Genomic DNA, 17,174 nt, shown 5'->3' with positions numbered 1-17,174 from the left:
CCCTTAGTGCCTCTCAGCTTCTCTTTACTTTCTTCAAGTAGACACAGCTTTTGTGCATCCAGGTAAGAGGCACTTATTCCTGATCTTCTCTACCCACAAAATAGGGAAACCTTGGTCGTGTCCTGTGGCTCCTTAATGTATTAAATAGTTAATGTACAGAGGAAGTGGGGAAGGAGGAAAAAAGCATAGAATTCACCTTCCACCTTGAGAATGAGGGTGCCAAAATTTCCCCGGAACAACTTTTCCCAAAGGGAAATTTGTGGAAACTTACTCCCATGAGGTACTCTGTAAAACACTGGTTTCGACAGTCAGATGTTTTTAGGAAACAGAGCATTCTGTATCCCCCTACTGGAGACTCACAATTCACTGATCAAAACAAATGCCCAGAAAAGTTGACTGGTTTGACTTAATTTCACCTGACGATTCTCAAATCTAACTGATCTTTGAACCCATATCATAGTGAACCCACTTTGGGACATGCTGCCTTATAGGATCTTGTGTTATTCCTCTCTAGCTTTACTCCCATTTGTATTCATTACAGGATTTTGAGCATCATAGCTGGGTATAAACAACATGGGGCCACAGTCTCCCTTCTTCATGTATTCTAGCATCCATTTTAAAAGAGAAACTATTGTAAAATATTTATATAAAAATTCACTAATAGGGTACAGGACTTGTATTGCTTAAGTATATGCAACTCTTGTTACTTTTATTACAAAAAATGATATCACTGTGTGCTACTTTTTGGTAAGTACAGCTCATCTCCTTTTATCCCCCAATTGTAAAATGTAGCAGTTCTCTCTCTACGGCCAGGTTTACCTGTGAAATAATATCTGTATGGACTCACCAGTGATGTTTTTCTGCCTATTTTGATCACACGATATTATCTTGAATATTGTCTGACAGGTTTCTAAACACCGTTTCAGAATTAATTGTGGAAAACAATGATTAAGGACTTTTCTCAAATATCAAATAGTAGTCTTAACATTTAGCAGGCAACCCACCCAAATTTTTCCTTTAGTGATTTATTTTCTGCTATTCAAATTTCATATTCAGTTTTCAACTGTGTCATATTTTTATTTTTGTAATGAACTTACTCTTTTATCATTGTTTTTTAAATTAAATGGTACTGATAAGCCAAAGCAAATCATTTTATTTCATTATTATATTCTAGTAATATTAGACCAAATTTGCATTTTTGATCAAAATTGATTCATTGTTGTGACTTAACATCAGGGAAATGGGCTAATAATCTAATTCACAAGTAAGACTGGGAAGCAGGAGTTACAAGGCATTTTTCAATTAATTTTAATTAAAATTTGGGTTCTTCTAATCTTTATTTTAAAATAAGGACAGTCCTATTTCTTTATGACCCTAAATTTAAAAGTTTAAGTGTGTGTAGAGATAAAAAGAATAGCACAATGGCCGGTTGTATATGCAGGAAAAAAAAAGATCATATTTTGTGTTTTTAAACATAAAGAGAGGTTGAAAAATATAGATTGCTTTTTGAAAGTTTTAGTACAGTAAAAAATAGGTAATTAACTATTAACCTATTAAAACAGATATGAACTATTATCCCTAGCACATCTCATGTACGTGAGGTTTTGCCGATTGCATTCTAACATTGGTAGGAATGTTTTGACATTATTCCTCTTAGGGTTTTTACCGGTTGCTACAAATTCTGTTGGCATTTCTACAGAAACTTGCTCTTTATTATGTACAATGCCTGAAACTTGTCTTTTTTATGGGTAAAGTATTACATAACATTGGCTCTTCCTTCCCATGTCAATTCAGATGCTCATTTTGCAGGCAATTATTTCTCAGTTTGTTTTTCACTGAGGATTTATCTTTTGTCAGAGTGCCAATTATGTGTATCTTACATTACAATCTGTCTCACCTGGATCTTACCAATAACGATGGAACAATTCACTGGTAGGGGATCCTTTTCACAATTATCACCTTCCTGAGAAATTGCCTACTTTAGGAGGCAGCGCTATCTAAAATCTTTTACCAGAGAAGCATTTGCATCATCAATATTTCTTACCCTGCCTATCTCCAGGCTCCAACACAAATACCTAAAATAAATAAAGCACCAATTATGTGAAAAGTAAAAATGCCTTGCTCATTCTCTTTTTCCTTCCTTTTGCATTTACAGATGTCATCCATACTGTAGGGCCAATAGCCAGAGGCCATATTAGCGGTTCCCACAAGGAAGACCTTGCAAATTGCTATAAATCATCTCTGAAGCTGGTGAAGGAAAATAACATCCGATCAGTTGTAAGTACTATCGTGTTCCTTATTTCTTATTCTTTTTCAGCCTTCATGTTTTGGAAACCAATATTATCTAAAAAGAGGTAGGAAATGATTTCCAAAATTCTGAAAATTAAGTGTAAGTGTCTTAGTAAGTTACGTAGCCTACTTGGTTATCCTGACTCTATCTACTCTTTGGTGTGTCCTATATATTTGCTCAATTGCTCATGATGTTTCAGGATTTAATCAAACCCCAGAACTGGAGTCGTCTCATCTACTTTCTCTTCTCCATTTCACCATTTAATTTCTTTTGAAGAAAGTAAAGATAATGATAGTGGCCAGTAGATTTGAAGAAGGAAAATAGCAAGTGCTGTATCGGTTATAATATTGTGCATTTATTATATGTGGGTAGAACATTTACATACGCTTGGAGCTCAGTTTAACCTCTGCATATATGTAGTAGTGTACCTGTGCATGCATAAATGCATAGTTTCAGAAATGACTCATTTGCAGGAATTTACTCCATGTGTGAGTTAGCTTGAAAGTTGTTATTCTTTCAAATGCATTTTACTCTTCTTAAACTAATACTCTGTAGCTGGGTGTGCCGCATTCTTCTTAAGTTTTATCCGTTTAGACAGACAGAGTTCAGAACATGTGGATCTAATCTATTTCTTTACCAGTAGGCTGAGATGAAAGAAATTTTCCTCTAGTTAGATTTGGAGGTATTTATTCACCTGCTTTTCTTTTGCAACATGTTCTACCTTTATTACATCTCAATTACACCAGGAGAATAACACTATGAGAAAAATAGAATGTAAATATTCAATAGTAAGTTAATTTGGCTGAAATGCCTTGGTTTTTAAAACAGATTATAACCTTGCTGAAATTGTGGGGCAGGAAGATAGTTAAACACTTGACTTCTTAGCAGGCTGAACAGATCAGCATTTCTTGAGAGCTCATGGAAGCAGTGATTTTATTATTTGTGTGAAGGAACATTGAGAATCAGACACATTTTTATAACCTTGGATGGTCACTGTACTTTTCATGCATGATTATAATTATGAAGTGCCTTTTTCAATGCAACATTAGTAAGTTTGCTTGAAATAAGAAAACTTTTTGCAAGCCAATTATATAGCCCTTTTAATTTTTGCATAATTATGATCAGAACTGGATATTTTATTTCACTCTTTGATTTTTAAAAAATTTCCTGTTTTCAAATGGGCCAGTATGTAAAACTCTATTCTCTGTTAGAGGAGAAAGGTAAAATTCAAAGAGAATGGAACAAAGTAAACTACAAAACCTGTTGGTTAATTTTGTTCTCTACAGGAAAATAAGGAAAATCAAAACAGGTGTGCACATTCAGGGACTAATTAAAATTTTATCAATATGGCTATTGATTGAAAAAGGCAAGGTGCTGAAGTGCTTGGAAAATGGATATGTATAGAAATTTCCAACTTGGAACGTATAGATTTTGAGACCTGGAGAGAATTTACTAATGAATTCCCTGGCATCTCTGGTGATTTATTGTTAAAAGCCAAGAAAAAGTAAGAAACCCATTAGAAACCATGTAAAACCAGTGCCCATTATTTTAATAGGAAAAAGAAACATCCCTAGCTATGATTATCTTTAAATAATCATATCTGTTGGTACAGTATTTGCTACCATTGCATATTGACTAAATTAATTTTTATAAAATGGCCTGCAGATGGGCTGAAGAAATAATCTGGTTATTCTGGGATTGAAATTAGGTCAACTTTAACATCTTTGATAATTTTGAAGGGTCAATTACATATTGCTTGAATAAGACTAGCAAGCGGTGCTGAAATGAATTTATCCCAATATTAGTAAATAAAAATGGAGATGGAAAATACCTGCAAAATGTGAAACAAAATGTCCAACTAAATTAATCATCATGTTCTTGCATGGTTGACTGGAGGTGCCATCAAATATTTTGTTTCATTCATAAAAAGAAAGAATTTGTTTCCTTTCTTTTTCTTTTTCTCCTTCCTTCTTTACTTTGGAGGAGAAAGCGGGGTTTTCTACTTAATATTGTATGTCATGTTCTTGAACACCATTAAATAAATAATACTAATGTTATCAAATCCTGGTTATTTGGGGGGAAATGAAAAATTCTTAGAAATGTGATTAGAACTGGACACATGTTTTATAGGACAGGCTTGTACTTTGTAGATTTATCACAATAGATGGGCAGAGATGGTTGATATAAAATACCTGATTTTTAAGATGGAAAATCATCTTAATTTGAGCTCATTTATATACATGTCAAAGAAAACTTCCCATAAACCCTTTAAACAGAGGAGCATAGTGCATCCTTTCCCAGTTATCCCTGTGTGACCACAGACAAGCAATGTCAATATTTTGTAGCCTCAGTTTCCACATATGAAGAATCAGTAAATTACTACTGTTATCTCAGACCTGTCCAACTTGTGAGGCTATCATGGGGAACAGTAGAGATAATGGAATGCAAGATAACTGGAAAAATGTAATTCTCTATAAAAGTATGTGGCAATATTACTTCAAGTATAAGATGTTTTCATCCTTTATGATTTGGCAGTTTAGGAGATTAATATCATTCTTGCTTTTCTATCTGTTCTGAATATCAGACCTCTAGATATTTACCATGTCATTTCCTGATGTTTTAAAGCCATAATAAATTATTAAGAATTTAGTTAGAATATGTATTTAAACAATGAAAATCAGTATTAACATTCTTAATATCATCTTATTCATAATCATTAATACTATAATTGTTAATATTACCAACTCATTTCTGCATTGATGATGCACACAGCATAGCAGTTTTATTTCTCATTTGATGCACTAAATTAAATTATATTAATTGTGTCACCATTTGTAACTGTTCTAAATTTGTAGTCTAATTTTTAACTTAGAAAGTACTCTCACATTATTATGTTTTCTCTCACTATGTTTTGTTTGGAAGCAAAGCTCCAAAAATGAATAAGGAGTGAATTGTTAAGTTTGGGGTAGCAGATATGTAAGAAAGCAGCTATAATGCAATATGATAAATACAGTAATGGGGCTACATTGCTTTATTGGTCCAGATCAGCTAGACTGTCCTGCAGCTACAAATAACCTCAAAATGCCAGTGGCCTTCATGCACAGACGCCGGCTTACGGACAGTTCATCATCTGCTATGTGTACTATCTGGAACTCACAAGCTCTTCACTCACAGAACAGAGAACTTCCAAAATCATGCATGAACTTTTCACTGCCTTAGGGTAGAAGTGGCACACACCGTCTCCCCTTCCATTTTATTGGCCAGAACTATTCACATATCCCTGTCTACTTTCATGGGGGCAAGAGAAATGTCCAGAAATAAATAAAATATTTGATGGGCACCACTGATATGCCAAAGTTAAACCAGAGGCTTCAAGATCACACCAGAGGGGTCCAAGATAATTGCTTTCACTCAAATTTTACAGAAAGAATAGATTCTTCAGATTTTTCCTAGAGGTAAGACAAATAGTATAATCATTTATTTATTTAATAAATACTAATAAGATCCACCATGTATCAAAATACTATTAAGTGTCTTCTAAGACATGGAAGATATAATGGTTGACTTCAAACATACGATTTGTCTTAATTTCATAACTATCCAGACAATTAAGTGGATGAGATCGTCATGTCCATTTTATGAGCTGGGACTACTCTTGTAGCTCTCTCATCACTTCTAAATATCTTTCCACAGATGCTTGAAATTCCGTAATTAATGAGTAATTTATGATGGTTAGCATTGTTCTCTCTCAGCAATTTTTCTTTAAAATGCAAATACTCATGAGATCAGTACATAATTAATTTCCTAATACCTTAATATGAAGGAATTTATCAAATTACTTTCACTTTGGCAGGATAAATTACAGGATGATAAAAGTACCAGCATCTGAGGCTAGGGGAAGAGAATTTTAAGGCAATCTGAGGGAAGGTTGAGGAAAACAGAAAACAGTGGGGTATAAATAACTTTTACTTACCTTCCAGTTTTGCTAAAAAGAGATTTTTTAAAAAAATTTATTTTTACTTTTATTTTTTTCCAGGGAAGGCATTTTATTTATTTTTATTTTGTCATTACACAACGTGAACATTTTTTGTGACCCTTTACCCATTTCTCCCTAACTCCCCTTCCCCCTCCCACTTTCCCATCTCTGGTGGCCTCAGTCCCATTCAGGAGATTACTTTAAAACAAAAGAGAGGGAAATGTTGTCACACGTAATTATCTAGAAATAAGGTAGTGATTTGGCTGTTGAATATGTTGCAGACACAATTTTTCATTATGAAAAAATACTATACCTTTTATTAATTTAAGAGAAAAATTTCCTTATATTTCTCTCCTCTATCTGTTCTTTATGATGACTTTTTTTCCCCCAACATATACCCACATATTTGCTTTAGGTAGTAAAAGAGAAAAAATTATCAATAAATCTAATGGCCTACTTTACACTGGCATTTCTTTTCTACGAATGATTATTTAGTGCAGCCTTATCAGTATTAAGGATTATTTAAGTTTAGGATTTTAACCATAATTCTCCTTCCAATCTTGCCATGGTTTCAAATAAAAAAAAATCGGACCAATCTTTCAGTTTTCTAGATCTAGTTAGTGCAAGTTTTTTATTCCTTCCAACTTACTCCAAATATAATTCAGTTGTTTTTCTCAAGCCACGAGTTTCCCTTGGGCACAATTTAAATACAGCATATGCAAATTGATTTTTGTATACATTCTTGACATTGAGATTGTTGATACCAACACAGGCAAAATGTGGCACCATGAAGAGGATAATTAAAGGTAGAAGGAACTAGAAATTGAAATAGGAAGAAAAAAAAAATTAAGAAAATCAGGGAGGGTACAGATTTGCTCTGTAAAACTTTAGGAAAAATAAAGGTAGATGTCAAAAAAAAAAAAAAAAAAAAAAAAAAAAAGACCCAGGTCTTAAACCACAGTATTCTAATGTGTGTGACCTGAGAAATAAATATTCAGGCTGGTGAAATCAAACATCTAAATTATTTTAATTTCTAGAGACTTTTGACTGTATGTTACCTAAAACATACCAATGGAGATTGTGTATATTGTTGAAAAACTTGGGGAATCCTCATGGGTGAGTGTAGGGGTGTAGGCAGAGAGGAAAAATTCCTATTGAGCAAGGGATGGTAGATAAAAATTGACGATATTGTATCCATTATCACAAAGTGCTGATGTAGAGGTTACCATAGATATTATCTTATATATCATTCTGTCTTCATTCTTTTTGTTTGTGAGCATAGAGATATTCTGTAAAGATTTATATAACTTTTTTTTTCTGACCTCTACTTTTCCCTTTTTCGAATTTGGTGGTTTTATGTGATTATGGGCAGACTAACATTTGGGTGTTTAACCGTGTGTGCTGCTGTGATTGCTACCAGTGTTATGCTGTATGATTTATAGGGAAAAAGTTGTCAAGTTTCACTGGGAAGAACCACCGATGCCAACAGAGATCTCTCAAAGCTGGATGATGAGCCATAGATGTTGAGAAGTAATAGCTTCTCATGGAAATGATTGCAGACCTGTAACTTCAGTGCTGCCTCTAGGTATTGCCCCACTAATCGGTTTTGGAATTCTGCATTTAATTGTTTCACTGTAGTGTAGGTTTTCATTTTAAGGCGTAGTCAAGTGAATCTAATTTTCTTATACAAGTTCCCTTCTGAGAGGGTTGCCATGGCAGTGAGTTATCAGCCTGAAATTCTTAAATGGTGGTTTTATTTCATTATCTGAGTTTCCATTACAGGCCACATCCATCAGTGAAGTCCCCTCTTCAAGAAGACTTCTGCAGTCTTAAAAAGGTGGTGACCCTTTAATTTGGCATCTCTGTTCCTCTTCCTAACTTATGTCACCATTTCCCAGACAGCTCTTCATCTCAAAGGGCCCTCTTCTACAGAGCCATCAGTTTGATCTTCTTTTCCAGTTTCCTTTTAGGCAACATGTAGTCTTGGTTCTCAGCGATCTCATTTATAAAGGCTGATGCCATGTCTTTGTGTCTTTCCTAGTTGGGTTTCTAACAGTTGTGTGATTAATGATACTATTAATGAATAACAAGTACAAAAGCATTTTTACATTCATACTTCTCTTTTCAGTTTACAACAGTACATTCTTATACATCACCCCATCAAATTATCTAGCTAGCTGTCTGTGTTTTCTTGATTTAGTCAAAGCAAGGGAAAAGGGGATAAATCAAGACATTTCCTTCCCCTTTTCCCCTACACTTACCTTTTATAAGATCTCCTCATTGGGTATAGGGATGCAGAATCTGTTTGTAATAATACTCTCATCAGGTTGTTATTATTGGGAGTAACAAGTGACCAGGGACGGGTAGCAGGGGTACAGAGGAGGGAAAGCGTGGAATGATGGTTCATTCATAGATTATGCCTGGGGAACAGATGGTTATACAGCCAAACCCATATTTTCAGATACTGCACAATTTGGGTCTTCTGGTGGCCACAGCGGAGAGATGATTTGAGTTAGACTGATGGGATCAATTATTTAGCCATTAAATATATACAGAAATGAGAATAGCTGATATTTTGGGTACACATGTCAGGCACTGTGTTTTACTTACTTAATCCTCAAAACCGTCCTGAGTTACAAAGTGTGGTTTCTTCTATTTTACACATGAGGAATATGATCCATGAGGAAATTGCCCAAGGTCTTACCTTAAGCAAAAAGTGGAGATGGGATTTGAACTGAGGAAGCCTAAATCCAGGGACTTTAGCCACTGTGCTGTTCCTTGTTCCTTTCCTCTGTTGATTATCTGCCTTTTTTTTTTTTTGTCTAAACTAGTGGTTCTCAGTGGGGGTGGTAGTGCCCTCTAGGGAGCAGTTTGTGAGAGTGGTTTGGGGCAATGACAACAACTGGGGTTTCCACTAGCATTTTGGGGGGTAGGGACAGGGATGCTGTAATATACGGGCTGGCCAAGCACACACTGAAAATCTGTCCCCGCTTCCACACAGTGTTCTAATGTTTTGCCAGATAGTCATATAAGTGAACATCTATTTATAAACGATAGGACACTCAAAACAAAGTTTTTGTTTGTTTTTTGTTTTGCTTTCAGTATATACTGAACTACTATGAAAATTAGGGGAAGCTTACACTTATTTTGCTTAGAACTTTACTAAGAGTGCCTGAGAAAACCATGCCACCAATGGCTGTGCCACCTGCAGTAGTTGAATCGCCAATGGGTCACACCTGTTTGAGTCTGCATTTGTGTTTATGTATATATTTTTCATGGTGATTCTATGTAGGAAAGTAAATATCTGATTGCACCATTATATAGTCTAGTAGTCATGCTCAAGTCTTTACATGTTGAAAACAGACTTTTACTATAATCACTTTCTTTTTATATCTCTTTCATATTACACTTATAGCACTGTATTGATTTTTAAAAATTGACATGTTATCTTAATTTGAGCTCCCCTGGAAGAAGACCCTGAGACGAGGATTTGTGTGCAAGGACTTTATTTAGGAGGCCATGACAGGAAGCAGCAGCAGAGGGGTGGGGAGTGAGGAAGGAAAAGAAAGGCAGCCAAGAGGGGTGGGAAGTGTCAGAGCAAGTTACCCCTGGACAACTGGGTCCAGTCCTCTGGGGGACTCTGGGGAATCGTGCAGAACATGCCTAGGAGTTGTCCTATCTGAGGGAGGAGAAAAACTGGGCTCTTCATCTCCTGCTTCCAGAAGTTGGCTGAGGACAGCTCCTGGGCATCAACTCCCAGCATTTTCGTCTGCCTGTTGGGCAGGCTGAGAGAAAGCCCGCAGGCAGAGAGTGACACCCAGGGCGCTTGGAGACAATGCTGCGGGTAGGGAAGTTCTGGAAGGATGAGTCCTACCGTGCAGATTTGGGTGGGGCATTGAAGACATCCGCTTAATGTATGTAGGGGAGTTTTACTATTTATAGATGTCATTCCAGCTTAGAAATAAAGCTTTATAAAATATTTGTTGTAAAAAGGGAGTGTTTGGTCTAATAGAGCTGCGATTCATTTAAGTTAAGCTGAGTTTCTAACAGGGCATTGGTACATTCAGTTTGTTAAACACAGATTGCCAAAAGATTTTTGTTCTTGAACTCAAGTATCCAAATTCTCTACTTCTTTGATTTAAGAGTAATATGATCTAGCTGCCATAAAGATGATAATTAATATGACTAGTGTTATAACCTATAGAATGCATCAGGTTATGAAAGTGAATGTAATGCTCAGATAACGGAGAAACAATATGACAGTATTGTGTCACCTTGGTCGAATTGTTTTCCAAGATGTTATAATACTGAACTTTGATTCATCATGTTTATTGCAGAAGAATTGGCCACCCAATTCTTGGGTATATTTAACATAGTTTAACAGAGTTAACAGAGTTAACATAGAGGTTGGGTATATTTAACATAGTTCATCAATTAGAAGACCCATATCAGGGATGAGCAATTTGATTATAAGGTTACTTCTTATTTTACTCCAATATAAGGATTCTTTCAAATTATGTCTCTTTTAAGGTTTTGAGAAATATATTCTATTTTCTTCAAAAAATCTTACAACATGACTGTGATCAACTACTTCTTGTAAGAGTATCTGAAACTTTTTGCTTCATCTTACTACAGTTTGAAAGAATTATTTTTAGTCACTTGGGCATTCTGCAGATTTAAGTCTACTAGCAAAGACCAAGAAAACTATATTTAAAATGAAAGTATAAAACATCTCAATTTGCCCAGATTTGTCAACTTAATTATTGTCAGGGTTTTTTGTTTGTTTGTTTGTTTGTTTAACCAGACTGTGGAACATTCCCAAGAAAATCATTACTGGTTTCTACAACAATGTCTTCCAGAGTAAATACCGGTCCAGCACACTGTCAAAGAAAGTATATCACAGTGAAATCTGTATAGAAACAGTAGACAGATTTGCAATGCAGGCTTTCATTTTGAGTGCTTTATTTTCCCTGACCTGAGTAGCAGTTATTAGATCACTGTATCATGAGGAAATAGTCAATTCAAAACACGGACCACAAAGTCCCGAGCCTGTCATTAGGGTTGAACAACTGGGCAATTTTGGTATATATATAGAGGGTTAGTAGTCTAGAGCAAAGGCAATGGCTTTAAACTGCACATTTTTTCTTGCAAATGTTCAAATGTATATTTTAGATGAGCAATTTCAATGTATAGAACCTAAGCTATTCTTAAGCTATTGAACTGAAAGACAAAGAAGCAAAATCAAATAAAACCAATAAAATTTTGAAAATAAAAATAAACCTGTCAGTGGCAAGACCTCTCAACTTGTTTATGTACAATTCGATAGAGTTGCAAAGAAGATTTTATTTTTAATGGAAAACATTTCAGATTGGGTTGAAGCCATACTCTTGCTATCTTTGTTTGCTTTATCCACATACAAAAACATACACTTCTAAAAGGTGTAAGAGGTGAAATGCTTGCTTGGTTGGGTGTCTCATAGAAGTGGTGTAGTGTTGTATTAAAAAGTGTGGGTTAATTCTGGCAATATATTAACCACATAGATTTTAGCCTGTGCAAACTTGGTAACTTTAGCACCTCTCCATCTCTTCTAAACTCATGTTCTGGAAATTTCCTTGCTGGAAGTATGCTCGCAGGTAAGCTATCCCAGATCACACAAAACAAAAAAGCTTACAGGTCAAATTAGGAGTCATGAGTCACATAGTGTACTGATTCAAGGCGAAAGAGGGCGTTAGGTTAACACACTTAGCTTGGTGACAGATAAGTGGAAGGACTACCTTTCCCACTCTTGGTTACATTGTGTTCACGTGCCTTGTCTCTCTCTCTACCATTTCAGCCTTCTTGATGATGATGTTGTTATGGGGACCAGGGCTGAGGTTTGAGTGAGGGGGCATGGCAGATGGTGAGTACTGGGGTCTAACAATACACTCTTGCTCTGTCAGAAAGACACAGGGGCAAGTGTGCCTGGTTAGGAGCTCATCAATCAGTTGGTGAACGGCAGTGGGTTTTACCTGTATTTCTACATCAGAGCAGGTGTAGGGAAAAAGGAGACCATAGTGGGAGGTTAGTTTAGCAATGTCATTGCTGTCAGCCTAGAGGTAACATGATTTATGCTTGGCCTGACCATTCCTTTCTATTTAGAGATAGCACTCCATCCTTTTTATCATATGGCATATCCTACAGGTATTAGCTTAGTACTGTATTTAATACATTCTATTAATACTGCCCTAATCTCAAAACCTACTAGCTTAGTTATTATCAATACTTAACACATGTGTTTCACACATTCTATGTCTTTCTTCTACAGAAGAATTGAGTAATCTCAAATAATACAAATTACACTCTTGTGTAAAATGAGATGGCATACATCAGTAAATGATTATTATAAGTGGGTGATGGGCAGGTTCTATAGACTAAATTGTGTCTCCCCCTACCCCCCAATTTGCATATTGAGCTCTAAGCACCAGTGTGATAGTGTTTAGAGATGGGGTCTTTGGGAGGTAATTAGGTTGAGATAAGGTGATGAGGGGGGCCCTGAAGATGGGACTATTGCCCTTATAAGAAGAGACACCAGAGAGCTTGCTTCCTCTTTCTCTCTCAGCCCTGTGAGGACACAGTGAAAAGGCAGCCATCTGAAAACCAGGAAGAGAGCCCTCACAAGGGAACAAGATCTGCCAGAACCTTGATTTTGGACTTCCCAACCTCCAGAACTGGGACTAATACAGTGGGTCTATGGGTGTTCATTATAATATTCTATTTTTTGTGTATGTCTGAAATTTTTCATGATAAAACAAACTTAGGTGTTTGAAAATATAAAAGAGAATGATAAATGACCTTAGTATATACTATCTAAGATTTTCATGAGGCTAAAAATGAAGCAATAGTTACAAAGTAGTCCATAGACTTACATGGTAATGTTCATTAATAGTAATTCATCCAACAGATATGTATTGAGCAGCTACTATGTTCCAATCATTGTTCAAAATACTTGGGGTATATCTGCTCTTGGGAAGGTTGCGTTCTACTGGTGGTAATTTTCATTATTATTATTAGACTATTTTATAATGTATGTAAATGCTGTGGCTTTTCTTATGATTACATTCCTGAGTAATTATTATTATTATTATTATTATCAATTATTAACCTTATTTCTGTGATTCCTGAACCTTTGAATAGCCAAGGTAGTAGAACTACATCTAGATCTAGCAAATGGCAGTACTATAAAATGAAAATAACACAACCCTCAGTTAACATACATCCACAAAGATAGATGATTATGTGACTAGTCCTGTAAAGAATGCTCAACAGGGCCGGCCTGTGGCTCACTCGGGAGAGTGCAGTGCTGATAACACCAGGGCCACGGGTTCGGATCCTATATAAAAAAAAAAAAAAAAAAAAGAATGCTCAACAGCTATTTCTGATGATCAGAGTTTATTGGGCAGTCTGATGAATTAATCGGAAAGCTCTCTGGCAGAACAAGTGAAGGAAAGCTCTACTTAGAGTCTTCAAAACCATGAAAATCCAGTAACAACTTTTCTAGCATTTGATATCTTTCAATGTAAAAATTAGTTGTTAAGGGTATTACCCTAGTAATAAGGAGTAGCTAGAATTTATACTAAATGCTTTAAATTTGGGGGGATGTTTGGCTACCATGGGGATACATGGTCTCACATGAAAATATGGTCAGCATCATGAGTAAGGAATAAGTGACATTTTCTACTGCATAAAATAAAATCATTTCTTTATCAGGTCCTTGCCTCATGCAAGAAGTTGAGCTATACCTTTTTTTTTTTTTCCACCAACAAAACATAATTAGATCCCCGAAGACATATATTAAATACAAAAGGAAAGATACTAAATTTATAGTAGAAAAAAACCAACAGACACCACCTTAACCAAGTGATCAAGATAGCATTATCAGTAATGAGGCATAACAACATTATGAGTCTATTAATATGATGAATCAAGAGGGCACTACCCCACTGCTGTAGTATTCCGGCAAAAAAATGTGTAACCACAACCCAATCATGAGAAACCATGAGGCAGACCCCAAAGGATGGACATTCAGCAAAATAACTAATCAATACCCTTCAAGATTGTCAAGATCATAAAAAATGGAAGGGCTAGATTTATTCTTCTTCTACTGATATGGTATATTCCATTAATTGTTTTTCAAATGCTAAACCAGCCTTGCATTCCCAGGATAAATCCCCTTTAGTCTTGGTATGTAATTAATTTTAAATGTTGTTGGATTCATTTTGCCAATAATTTGTGGAGAATTTTTGCATCTGTATTCATAAGAGATATTAGTCTTTAGTTTGCCTTTATTGTGGTGTCTTTGTTTTTGTAATCATAGAATAAGTTTGGGGAGGGGGAAGGGAGAGTTTGTGAAGCACTGGTATTCTTTAAATGTTTAGAAGTAGATTTAATAACTTTTAAGATATTGTGTAAAATGTATTTATTTAGCTCGTATTTGTGGTATCTAATAAATAACCAAGAAAAAAGAAATAATAGTACATTAGTAAAAATTAGACATTTTATAAAACACACATTTTATTTTTTAAATTAAAGATATTTCTGTTCGGGGGTTGTTCCATAGTCGCCTTGCCAAATGCTGCAAGTTGTGTTCTCCAGGAAACACTCTGGGAAGGAGGATGCTATACAGGAGGTTAACAGGGGAGTGCTTTTGCAATTGACCATCTGCAGAAGAGAAGGGGAGGCAGAATTGGGCAGAGGGAGAAGTCAGGTTGTGATGCAGTCTATATGGAACATCGGCTGATCCCACTGGTAGCTTTAAAGCTGAGACGTTTGTTCCAAAATTGTTCCAAATTAGTGTGAGGAGTTTAAGCCTTTATATTCTCTGCCAACCAGTCATTGGATACAGGCTGCCCAGGAAGGGCTGTGATCTTGGAATAAGTAGCTCTTCTCAGACAAAGGCAATTTCTAGAGAGGACTGACCACTGATGGCTGGCTGGCTGCTGGCAACATTCTCAGCAGCTGGAGAAATGCGTCTTTCTGTCCTGCAGAGAGTCCGGGTGGTGTATTACAGTGTTCATCACACCAGACATCAGCACCAATTGGGATTCTTAAACTGAGCTCTGTCCTGCTCCAAAGCCCATTTCATGCAACAGTTCTGTATTCTCTCTTGGACAGATTTTTTAAATTAATTGTTCTAGAAAAATAATAATTAAGGCAAAATACCGTCTTCTTTTAGGAAAGCAAATGGAAAGGTTAATAGGTTGAGGATTTTGTGTTTGCTGGTCAGAGCAGAGCTTTTTTGACCCATGTGCAGATTATAGAACTGCAGTACAGTGTCTTCATTTGTCCTTAGAACTAATCCAGTCCTTTTCTATTACACGCACTTATATTTCCCTTGATTCAATATTTTTCTTGATGTCAGGCTCATTTGCAAGAATAAATCACAAATACACATACACATGCACACACACAGAAGAAATTCATGCATATCTTAAATATATAGGCAGTGGGGTCAGCTTTGTGACTTATAAGAGCTGATTGTTAAAATATTAAGAATTTTGTGAGCCAGATGTTAAAACATAGCTTTTATTAAAAATTAACTTATATAAATGTATGATTTAACAAATTGTATATAAAGATAGTAAATACTCAACACACATCACTTTCTAATTATTTTACCTCATTTTACTGTGCTCTTGGGTTTACTTATGCCTATTGTACCTATATGGTGGGCACACTATGTAATGGTGGGTTTCCCTGCATCTCTTCTCAATCCCGTGTTCAGTGACATCACGATCAGGTAGTATGAAACAGGTACTATGAGATTTGTCATGGTGAGAATATTTACATGACAGAAATCAACAAGTATTACAAATCAGCACTTGATTTATCATTGTGTTAATTGTCTAGACTTAAGAAATCTTGTTTATGTTGTAAGTGTTAGGAAAAAGAAAGGTATACTGGCAATAATACCAGTATCAAAGCAGAGTCTGGTAATTTCATGTGTAAGTAATGGTTTTTGTACCTGGAAAGCAGGGAAGGTTCGTAACTGCCTAGTTTGGGCCAGCAGACATGAAAGGCCCTAAGATGTAGAGTACTAGTTGGTTTGATGCTCACGTGATCCCCAGATTGGTCTGGTTTCTATGGCTGAACAGGCAGACACTTCCTTCCTTTCTCACTCCTCCATGCTTATCACTCCAGAAATTATGGTTTGGTCAAAAAGCATAACATTCCTAGAGAAAGGTGCTCCAACAGGTTTTCTCTGCTAAAAGGTCTCAGGGTCTGATTTTATTTTTGGTGTTATGAATTTTACCTAACTCAACACCAGTATAAATTTTTTGTTAAATTATGGGTAATTAAAAACCTTCTTTCTTTTGAAATGTTGGTAAAGGCACACTTTGCAAACATTTCTTTATCTGCATTACCTAAAATCTAATACATCAGGCAAAAGATACAAATTAAGTACATATTTGCCAAAGTTTTGAATTAGTCTTCTGGTTTACCTTCATGCAGTTGAATACTGTAAGTCATTACTTATGAAAAGTTATTTCGAATTTAAGATCATCAGAACTCTCCATAATGTTATATACCTGTGACATTATCACCAAAATATAACACCCCAGCCTTGATGTAAATAATTCAGTTATACAGTCTGACTACTCACCATGAGAGTGTTAATAAGAGACATGGAGAATAAGCATTTGAAATGAAAAATTCCATACTTATTTTATGCCTTTGCCTATTTTACACATTATACTGTTAAATTTAAATGGAGGAGGAACACTTTCTCAAAATTCAGTCTCAGCTGTTTTCTTGGGGTGTTGACTGTTGACTTCTAGATTATAAATTATGGTGTGGTTCAACATAAGGATCCCAACATATTACATCAAAACATTTCTGTTGCTCTAAATTAAAAAAAAAAAAAGTTAATCC

At 35.6% G+C, this 17,174-nt stretch overlaps 1 protein-coding gene across 1 annotated transcript in view; it reads left to right on the top strand.

Annotated features, from left to right (window-relative positions):
- Positions 1–17,174, top strand: part of MACROD2 (mono-ADP ribosylhydrolase 2) — a 1,973,048-nt gene that overhangs the window by 1,211,967 nt on the left and 743,907 nt on the right. The window contains 1 exon segment of the mRNA XM_063101974.1: positions 2,156–2,277. Within this exon segment, the coding sequence (XP_062958044.1) occupies positions 2,156–2,277 (122 nt within the window).

Source organism: Cynocephalus volans, chromosome 1 (genome assembly GCF_027409185.1).
Source record: "Cynocephalus volans isolate mCynVol1 chromosome 1, mCynVol1.pri, whole genome shotgun sequence".
NCBI classification, from domain to species: Eukaryota; Metazoa; Chordata; class Mammalia; order Dermoptera; family Cynocephalidae; genus Cynocephalus; species Cynocephalus volans.
Note: the sequence above shows the minus strand (reverse complement) of the source record. Positions and strands in the feature narration are given on the sequence as shown.